Source organism: Acanthisitta chloris, unplaced genomic scaffold (assembly GCF_000695815.1).
Source record: "Acanthisitta chloris isolate BGI_N310 unplaced genomic scaffold, ASM69581v1 scaffold1994, whole genome shotgun sequence".
In the NCBI taxonomy this organism is placed as follows: domain Eukaryota; kingdom Metazoa; phylum Chordata; class Aves; order Passeriformes; family Acanthisittidae; genus Acanthisitta; species Acanthisitta chloris.
Window position 1 is genome coordinate 629 of NW_008670756.1, and position 10,927 is coordinate 11,555.

Consider the following 10,927-nt stretch of genomic DNA (forward strand, 5'->3'; position numbering starts at 1 on the left):
TTGGCCAAGGAAGTGGGGCTATTAGGAAGTCTCCTGACGGGAAGCTTAAAATGGCTTGATGTGGGATTGCAGGCAGAAAAAAAGTCGTTTCCTCTGTATACCTCTTGGTTGCACTGGGGCCTAAATCAGGGGATAATTGTGCCTCTGTTTTAACTTGCTGAGCTGCTTCTGTATCTGGCATCACCAGTGTAATATTCTTACTGCACACTCTCAGTTTCTGGGTCTTTTGGGGGACTTTTTGTTTTTCTGTGGAGACTTTTTGTTTTATTGGTAGAACACGTGGGTCTGATTACATCTGCTTTTCCCTCAAACAAAATATTTCTGGACACATAAGCAGACCCGCCTAAGGATCCTGGATGAGGGTTCTTTAGGGACTGGGAAGCTGGAAGGGTGTGTTTCAGCCAGGACAACCGGGACTGCTTCCCTGCATTGATCCCTTGCTGCCTGAGCACAGCAGACTGACTTCCAGAAGATTTTCATTGCAAATGCTCATGCATAAGCTACTAAATCATGAATATATTGTTAGAGCAGTGGCTTCATTTCGTAGCTGGGTGATGACTTCAGGCTTTACTGTAGGTGGGAAAAATCTGGCTAGTGAGATAAAAAGAAATCCATCTCCTCCATCAGACAGAGAAGAAAAGCTAGTGCAGAGTTGCTGAAATTTGCATCGCACAGGGAAGAAGTGCTAACATAGTACAGCTGCTGCAATTTGTTTTCTCCTGTAGTGACACTGCTTCTCACGTCCCTGAGTACTGATGGGTGTGTGCTTTGCGTCAGCCCTCGGCGTTGTGGGGCAAAAGTAATTTTCTGCTGTTTTTTCTAGTTAACAGGCTGACAGAGAAGAATAGTAACCTCGACTTCACTTATTTAAGCCTCGGCTTATTTAACTCAAAATTTGTTTAAATCCTTGGCTTATTTATACCCATTTGCCTCTTCTCAAATTTTCATTACATTAATGCCACTCTCTACTCAAATAGTATTTACATCTAGAGACAGGATGTAACATATGAGTTCAGGTTTGATTTATTTTGTTTTCTTTTTTCTATGCTGATGCAATTAGTCTCAAAATAGGTGAGAGCATTTGCAAAGGAAAAAATGCCTAGCAGGCATTTACAGCATTGCTGCAGGAAAATAAAAGTTGACTAATTGAGATGCATAACTTGTGTTTTGCATGCAGTAAAGTATGCAATAACCATTCTGTACCTCTCCTGATGAGATGAAGACTTCAGAGTGGATCTCCATTAACAGAAAGTTCCATTAGACAACTTTTCAATTGAGCTGTGGCATGCGTACTAAGAAGAGGAAGAGAAAAAACAGACAAGTCACTTATATTAAATTGAGGGAAAGGGGCATGAACAGATAAACAAAGATTTGCAAATAAGAGTGTCTCCTAAACTGCATTGCTTCTTAATGCACATTTGCAAGTGCCCCATGAGGGGTAAGAAGTGACAAGGAAAAAGTGTAGGATGTCATTTGATAGGGAGGCAAGGAAAGGGTTTTGTTTAGAGTTCTGCACTGGTTTGTGTCTGGGAAGCACCCTGGCTGCAGCGTCTGTGTTTTATCAAAATGTTGTAACACAGAGGTGCTGTACCACACTAGAATATGACTCAAGATGACTTAGTCTGGACCATTGCAGGATTAAACTGTTGAGTGTGTTTAAAACATATCAGTAAGTCATCAGCTATGATAAGGATTATTTGCCATGTGTTTTTTGGAGAGAGTTGTTGTCTTTATAGTGATGAAACTGAATTTAAGAGCAATATTTGTGGGTGGCTGTGTCCTCCTGTTTCTGAATGAGTGGTCCCAGCGACTTTGCTTTGAATTAGCACTGTAAAAGATGGGTGTGTATGTGTGCAGTACAGGTAGCTCCATTAGGTTAACTCTTTCTTATATTCCTAACAGCCACTTGGTATTCATTAAGTACACAATGGCTAACGTAGAAAAAGGGAAGCATTCATCTGATCCATAGTAAGTGCCAGAAAAAAAAACGAAAAAAGAAAGAAAGAAAAAAAGAAAAAGAGGTGGAACCTAGAAGTAGGAGCCCAGCCTTTGTGAATCATGTTTCACTGCAGCTGTGCCACTGTACCTGTGTCCCTAGAGGTGTGGACTTTGATACCACAGATTCTTGGTGAGGCTGAGTGCATGTGTCGACTTCACTGAGGGGCCAGGTAAATAAAGGAGGAATGTTAGATGTACACTTATCTTTTTCGTACATCTCTATTCAGGCATGCTTTTGTCAGATTTACAATGTCAGGATGTATTTGAGATCAACTAACACCATTTATCGTGTCAGCCAAGTGCAGGCACTCAGGAAATGCTAGTGGGAGAGGTGTAGCAGTTGGTGTCCCTGCCCACACCCAGAAAACATTTACTGAACTCGGCAGTAAAAGGTCCCAGTGAACAGGTGAGGTTGGCATCCCTGCCGGGGCACTCTGCTGGCTCCTGTGCAGGTCCACTTCCACCGCTAACAATCCAGAAACTTTTAAAGTTGGAAATGTATAGGATTGTCTCTCTCAGCTTCCAGCAGAGCCAACTGGCTGAAGCAAAGTTTGTACTAGAGGGTTTGTATTTAAATAATTTGGTAGTATTGCACTTGCTTTTCTTGCACTCCTAAAGCCAAATCAGAGTCGTGATTCCCAGTATTAATTTCCAACCAGCCCTCTCAGCAAATCTTTGATTCTGGACTCTTCTGTGCTCATGATGGGTATACACATAGCTTCCCTTTACCAGTCATGCTACCATGGAAGTTTGTACATTATCTGAGGAAGAAAATAGTACTGACAGTGCTCCTTTGCTCGCAGTCCACTACTCTATTTCATAAACAGAGGCAGATATTTTTGCAGATTCTATGTAATGGGCTTTCAAGGCCAAACAAGAATTGCTGCTGCCATTTCTATAGAGAAAAATGTTACAGCTACAGCATAAAAACATGCCTCATCTATGCACGTCATGATAAAAACTTACACCCTAAGAAGTAGGGTAGAATATTCCAGCTATTCATAAGCTAACAAACTAGCTTCTGCTTTTGGAAGTGAACAAAGATGAGAAAGGCTTGTTACTTCAAATCCTGTAGCAGTTCATCTTCCTGCAAGACTGTTTTCCCAGTTCTTTTATTAATTTCTAAAGGGAAGATCTAGATTTAAATATACTACTCTGTAGAGATTCCATCTCTTCCCTGGTAAGGCTGAGGCACGGCCAAATGAAATCAGGAAATACGCCTAACACTAAGGCTTTGTTGCATGCTTTCTTTTAATTTCATCACATTACTGGTGCTCATCGTTAAGCAATCCTGACCTCTCCTAGTTATTTGCATGATACATTTGCAGCTTAGTTCTTTTCCATAGTAATCATTAATGTAATGTAATGCTATGTAATAATTCTCTTAATCTTTCCTAATAATTATAGACCTTCAGCTCTCAAACAGTTGGGTTTTTTTTAATGTTCTTTCAACACCACCTAATTGATAAATACTTTTCTGCTGATTAGATGCAAAGAGCTTGACATTTATTTGAGGCAAATCTGACCTGGGGAGCCCTAATACCTCCAACTATTTTCTGCTTTTTTCCTCTCCTATTCTTCCACCTCCTTATCTATGCAGCTCCAAATTACTGTGGCATTATTGCTTGAGTTCATGAACAGATACCATATTTATGCTTATTTTGCACAACAGTTACTTTCTCTGCCAAATGAATGGACCTGAGAATTTTCTATTTTTGTGGAAAACTGAAATGCTGGCTAAATGCCTTGTGATTACATGGTACTTCTGAGCACAGACCTGCTAGAAACGAGGCCTGTTCTGTCATTCTCTGAGTGTGAGCAGGTCTCTCCAGCAAACTCTCCCCTCTCAGCAGCTGGGAGCTGTAGGTGGAGGATCTTTCAGAGACAGATCTGGGTTCCTGTGGGGACTTGATCAACTCTCAGAAGCCTTTAGAAGGAAAAGGAGCCAGGAAAGCCTGACTTGATAAGTAAAGAGATGAGGGGGATCCTGCTTGGAGAAACATTAGTTTCAGTCTGAGCCCTGCAGCAGCCCCTGCGCTGAAAGCTCTCCCTGTTGGTGAGGGTAGCAATGGTTCATGGGGATAAGGAACATGCCAGGGCTGCACCCTATCCTTGGGAAATCTGCAGCCTCCCAACCCAATCTCTCCCATCACTCACTTATACAAAGACTTAATGGTTAATTATTTTTTTTTAGATTTCTCTTACATCGTGTGTGTATATAAGTGCAGAGGTTTTTGTTGCTCTTCCTGTGGTTCCCACAGGGGATCAGGTGGCAGGCTCGTTGTTCAATGCCTGACTACTACACCAGTCCAGCCCAGAGCACACCCAGCTAGTACTGTGGCTAGCACCTATGACTCAGCCTTATCAGGGCTTGTCAGCATCAACCTGCTGTTAACTGCTGAAAAGATAATCCAGCAGAAGGAGAAGAATGTACAGGGTCATTGGCACTGAGCTCTGTAACACATGGGCACAAAACTGACTGAATTTCATAATGATGGTTCCTACTGCTGCCCTGTTTCTGAACACTGAAACAAAGCTGAGCTTGGTATTAATCTTCTTGACAAGGTATCTCCTGCAGCTATATGTCTCATCATTTTCATATTGCCAGACATGAGAAAATAAATCACTCTGAGAAAAGCCAGAGCTGGCCTGTATTTAATAGCTTGTTACACTTGTAAAGTACGGACAGATGATATTAAAATGGCACAGAGAGCACTGTGGGCATTCTGGCTTGTGTCTCTTCCAGTCATGCTTGTGTTGCACCAAACCTCAAGGTGTCTAACCTGAAGGTGTATTTGAGTTTGCAACCTAAATTTTATCAAACAGATCCCAGATTTGGCTTCCTACACCTTGTCAGCATACATAATGCATCTGAAAGGGGATGTGCTATGGTAACTAAGTGTCCCTTCTTCTTGTGCTTTATTTCTTAATAGGGCTAATATTGATAAATAGCTTTCCCAGATCTTTTGGTCTGAATCAGTTTTCCCGGGTTGGCTGTGTGTAATGGTTACATATTCCTTTATATTACTTATTACTAAGGAAATCCTATTGTGGAGACAATATCCAACATGTGTGTTAGGTACATCAGAGAATATTTTGTATTAAAAGATTTTATCAGATCTCTGACTTGGCTTTAATCTTCAGATGCTCATCAGGTATCTTCTCTCCCTCCTTTCCCCTCAGCATTCCCTTAGGGAAAGGGCAGGAAACATGCACAGCTAGCTGAAGGAGAACTAGTTTGAAAAGCTTTTTGCTGTCTTGAGTAGCTCCAAAAAGGCAAAGGGGAAAAAACCCCAACTTTTTCCTTACCTTTTCTATGTCAGCATTTTTGTTTTCTGGTGGCAGCAGTGGTGGCTGGGAGTTTTGGGCCAGGTGATGGCCCAACTACTTGCTGTATTTCACTTCTGCTGTTGGAATTAGGGGGAAAGACACCAGTAAAACAGATCAAATTAAAATGCTTTGCTTTCAGATAGTAAATTGATGTATGTAGCAGAGGTGTCTGAGATAATTTTACTGCATTCTCTGTCTCAAATTAATATTTTTTTCCCATTTATGCAACTAGTAGAGTGCATGAGTTAAGGTGGAGGATTATAACTCTTTAGGAAAAGTTTCTCTGTTTTACCACCTTCTATCTCTTAATTTTTACACAGAAAGATTGGAGGCTACATTTAAAGCAGGGTATCTCCAGAGTTGCTTCAACTGTGTTGGAATAGACAGCTCTGATGAAAGAGATTTTTTTTTTAAATGTTCTGACCTAGATCTCACTGCCCTCATTATTCCTACATTAGTGGGAGCTCAGGATCTGACCCTACCTCTGTCTGAGTGTGTGAAAGTAGAAACTCACATTATGTAGATGTGGGAATTGAATTGTGATGACAGCCAACTGGAAAACAAAGCACCAGCCAGTATGGTTTAGCCCTTGTGGGCAGGTGTCCTGCCTCCAGGGCAGGAACACCTTTGCTTGTAGTTGTTTGCACTGGGCTTACCTGAATTGCTTGGTTTCTGAAGAGATCAGGGTCTGTGAAGGCCTTTCCACAAGTCTGTGTTACTGCAAAAGTGGAATTGCTGGCTGTTTTTCTGGGAGGTTTTCTTACTATTTTGTTGCCTTGGCCCTGGCCTGCGGTGGGTGAGTTCTGGCTGCTGGTGCTGCTCTGTTGGAATAAGGCCAGTTACTTCATGCCTGAGCCTCTCCAGCCTGCAGTGCTTGATCGTAACAATCCCCATCACCCTGCTCCATCAAATGTCATAGTAATGATTCAAAGAGGACTCTTGTACTTTTAACTCAGATTTTGCTGTTTTTCTTCCACCTGCTACATTTTAGCTGTGAATATATATTTATTATCAAGAACTTTCTTTTTGTCATCTTTTTGTCATCTTCGCAGCTATTCCAAATTTATTTCTTTTTGGTAGTGCTAATTTTGCTCCATGGTCACTATTTTTGTCAGAAACAAACAGGAAGAAGTTTTATGCTGACAGCACTCTTATTTTCCAGCAGTTATCTCCCGTGGTGGCACCCTCTTGTCTGCTTTCACACTTCCCTGTGCATGGAAGTGGTTTTGTAAACTTGCATGTCGAACAGGAATAGTAACGATAAAGTGCATTGTCAGCAGTTGCGTGCTGATCTGCTCAGATGTCTGTGGGTGTCTTATAGACAAGAGTTTGGAGGTGTTACCTCTATTCTATGTTGCACTATATCCCTCTTTTCAGCAAGACAAGTGAGTGGGCAGGGAGTTCTATACTGCTCCAGCAATGATGGTGCCTCTCTGCTCTGCAGCTGTGTACTTTGGAGGCATCCAGTATTGCTTTGGCATAAGAACCTGCTTCTTACACTAAAGGATTTCAATCAAAAATGATAAAAGGACACCAAAGGGCTGCAATGACCTGCAGCATTGTACTGCTGTTTGTAACATCTTTCTTGTTTTCTCTTCAAGGATGGGGGAGAGCAGCAGCTGCCACATACCTCGTTGGCTTTGTGATCCTGGTCATCTGTTTTGCCCTTGCAGTCATTGCATTCTCGATTGAGATACTCCGCTTCAACTTTGTACGAGGAATTGGAGGACTGCTCTTTGTTGTTGGTAAGGCTGGGCACAAAGACAAGGTTATTTTAGATGTAAAACAGGCATCAGCAGAAAAACATGCTAGATGGAGCCTCCCTTATGAAATTAGCTCTCTTTGTCTGGTTTATGACTCACTTTCATGGGGAACAAGGGAATGTTGAATTGCACTCTGAGAGGATAATGGTTAAGGAAGCTCCAGTGGCCTTTGTCAGTTCACATTCCCAAAAGCACTGTATGGGGGCAACCAACACCTTTGACCCTGCATGTCAGATTGCTAAGACTTGGGAGCTGAGAGCCCCTGGTTCTTTCCACCTTTCTGATGGGAGGAGGAGCAACAGGACTATGGGAGGTAACTGGCTCCACAGGGCTCAGGGTGCCTGGCTGTAGGACAGGGCTCAGAGTGCCTGGCTGTAGGACAGGGCTGGTCATGGCATGCAGGTATGTGCTGTAACAACCTAGCAATGTCAGCTGTAGCTGCCTCAGTCAGATAGGTGTGGGGATCTGCTTTGACCAGAAGTCACGTACCTGTGTAAGAATGCAGATTGGATTGCAGGACAGAACCTAATCCTTACATATCTTAAAAAGACATGCAGTTATCTCCAGCTACATTTTTTTTAGTGGAAACTGTAATACTTTCATTATCATTTACTCCTGCTTTTCTTTCTTTCTTTAGCTGCATTCCAGATCATTGGCTTGGTCATTTACCCAGTGAAATTCACAGAAGAAATTCCACTGACAGGAGATAATATGTTCAGCTGGGCCTATGGCTTTGGTTGGGCCAGCACTGTTGTTGTAATAGGTTGTGCTTTCTTCTTCTGTTGCCTCCCCAACTGGGAAGATGAAGTCCTGGGAAACATCAAACCTACCTACTACTACTCCTCCCCAGAGAGAGCACCTTACTTAAATTGAAAGATTAAATCCAAGTACAGTCAACTGTCAAAACAGCAGAGGGACACCTCTGATGTACATTTGGTGTGATTATAGAACACTGAAAAAAACCACCTTATTTCAGCCAGAGTATTTCTTACTATCCCTGGCAATAACTTAGGAAAAACATTGGCGTCTTTAAGCAAATAGCTTTTACCTAAAATGTTGTTTATGCACTCTCATGTCAATTCTGTTTGGGTGGTTTACTTGCTCCTTCCCTCCCAACTAATTGAGTCATCCTTATTTTATTCAAACATTTGCTTATGAATAAAGATGATAGTGTTTGAAGTCTAGAAAGGAAGAGGGGGGATTTTAAACAACCCATTAGTGCAACCTGCAAGACATTTTTTTTCACCTCTGGCAAAATTGTGTTAAATGGAACTAGAAAAAAACCCAGCCTTCCAAAGAATGCTTTTTCTTCCATGAAAAATCGGTCCCAAGGAAGGAACTTCCCTGAGACTATCGCAGTCACCTGCTGCTTAAGAATCTTCACTCACTCCTGTTACTGGACGGTCATTGAATATTAGCTATTTGAATTAAGGAGAAAATAAAATTTCATTTCCACCAATTGGTGCTGTTGGACAGAGATCTCCTCTAAAACATGGAGCTGGTGTATATAACAGTGTCTAATGTCACACTGGTGGTTTTGTGGCCACTGAAGGACTTGTGATGGAGTCACAATTTAATATATGTTGTCACAGAGAGAATCAACAAAATTTCAGATGTTAAACTACATATATTTTTACATGTGTATCTGAGGGATGCTGATTTAGGAAATATCTCTGAGTAGAAACATAAACTGTTCTTTTTGTCTACTTTTTTAAAACTGCAGTGTTTTCATTATCAGTGTGCTTTGGAGGGAAATCTCCAAAAGTTTCTAAAAATATAGGTAGCCAAGTTTAGTAAACGTGGGGCTTCTTTGTGAGTCACTAGGGGTAACAGGTAAAAATAGAAAAGCAGTGCTGCTAGCAGTTTACGTATGCAAACTTCATATAGACGTTTGTCTCAGGCTAATCTGGCCAGCTACTGAAGTGTTTCTGCAGCCAGCAATTCCAAAGGAGTATTCCAGCCAGGCAGAACCATGTCTGTATTGATCATGGACCTGCAGCAGCTTATAGCAGGTTTAATTATGGTTTATAATCTTTGTCAGGGCTTTCTCAGCTGAGGAAGAAGGAAGAAGCTCATTTTTGGAGCTCCTCTTCTAGCTATGGGGGAAGAAGCTGTAGCAGAGACAGATTTCTGAGGGAGTATGGGTAAGATGGAAAGCAAATGTTGCTCTGTGTTACTTCTTACTCTCATTAACCTAGTACTTAGGAGAGGGTAAGCGTGTGGGTATGTGTATTCATGCACATGTACAAAATAGAACTTACAACGCCTAAACCAACATAGTGTAAAGCTAAAGTAATTTACAACTAAGCTTCTGCAATGCCCAATATTTCTTGTATTATATATTGTATAGCTTTCCATTTTGTAACACCTTTTTCAATTTGATAATACTATATCTTGCGTGTGATACTGTTTTGGAAAAGCCAAGTGACTCCTGAAGGTCTCTTCCAGGCCTGTATTTTATAATTTTACAGAGCATAAACATCTGCAGACTTCAGAACTGCGTTACAAGCTCAGTTGTGGCATATACAATCAACTGCATTTATGATTCTTGCTGAATCAGAGAACCCTGTGACAAATGTGTCCTTTTTTTTCCTATTCTGTACAGTACTGACTGGTGGGTAATACTGTGTAGACTTACCTATATCATAAGTAATGATAGTACCTACTTTCTAGTGAATTCAAAATACAGCAGAGTCTCCCAAGCCTGGAAAATCCTTGCACAGCTAAATTTGGGATGGATAAAAAAAAATAAGAAATTGGACACCTTTCCTAATGACAAGGAGGACTGTATGGTAATAGGACTTAGCATAACTTAAGTCTTTTGTATGCTTTTTTATAAGCATTGTCATAACTTGTCAAAAAAGCACAAATGTAAAATAAACTTGGCTCTGAATGTACTGGGAGGGGTAGAAGCATAACCAGCATGTTACACAATTAAGATGTTCCAGAGAAAGCTATTGCAATTAGTCATTACTCTCAAGTGATAACTAATGTATGTTGGCACTCCTTTCAAATGTGGTGGCTTAATTAAAACTGTTTTAACTGATGGTTGTAGAAACTTGGTGGTACTTGTGGTTCATGGATCAATTTCATAAACTCAAACAAATAGCCATTCTTTCCTTTTCTTAACATGATTATCAGTAAAGTGTTAATAAAATGAAGTTAAAGACTGTCCAGGAGGCAACAGCTTCATTTTCCAGTCAAATAAGCTGGAGTATACACTGCAAAACATGTCTGTGCACTTTTGTCAGAAGTGCCAGGCCTAGAATGTTCTTTGCTAAGCCAAAACCTCTTAAGTGTAACACAGTTTAAGGGGGAACTCTAAACATTTTAAGTACACAACAATCTACAAGAGGTCTCAGATGTGGGAAGCCTGTTCTTTATCAAACTACACCAAGTACCTTTCCAATACTGATCAGTAACTTTAAATAGGGAGAAAAAGATGCACTACTCATCTGCTATTTTCAGTGGAAGGCTGCACTTCTCCCGTGATTAGAAACCTTCCTATTTCTAACCTCAGATTACACGTCCCACATTATAGCCCTGTGCTGGTGACATTCTGTACCCTGAACAACTCTTTCTCCCTCTGCACTTTTCACAGACAGCAAATCTGTCAGTCACTGCTGTCTTACACCAGCCTGTGGCTTCTGAGTTCTGGAAAGACAGGTTCATCATTCTCCTGTTGTTTATTTTTTATTCTCTTCCTTAAATGTCTCAGTTTTTAAATAAAACTACCACCCTGGATTCTGGTGCCTTGCATGGGTTTCTTTTGGGTTTTGGTTTCATGCCTGGCCCCCACCCCCAACCCTTCCCTCACCTTCCCTTCTCCCTCTTAA

At 41.2% G+C, this 10,927-nt stretch overlaps 1 protein-coding gene across 1 annotated transcript in view; it reads left to right on the forward strand.

Annotated features, from left to right (window-relative positions):
* LOC103801360 (p53 apoptosis effector related to PMP-22-like) overlaps window positions 1-8,130 on the forward strand; it is a gene marked incomplete at its 5' end in the record, with an annotated part of 8,755 nt that extends 625 nt beyond the window's left edge. Inside the window, 2 exons of the mRNA XM_009073772.1 lie at window positions 6,930-7,073; window positions 7,729-8,130. Of these exons, the coding sequence (XP_009072020.1) occupies window positions 6,930-7,073; window positions 7,729-7,964 (380 nt within the window). The remainder of the gene's footprint in view (window positions 1-6,929; window positions 7,074-7,728) is intronic.
* Window positions 8,131-10,927: the final 2,797 nt, after the last annotated feature.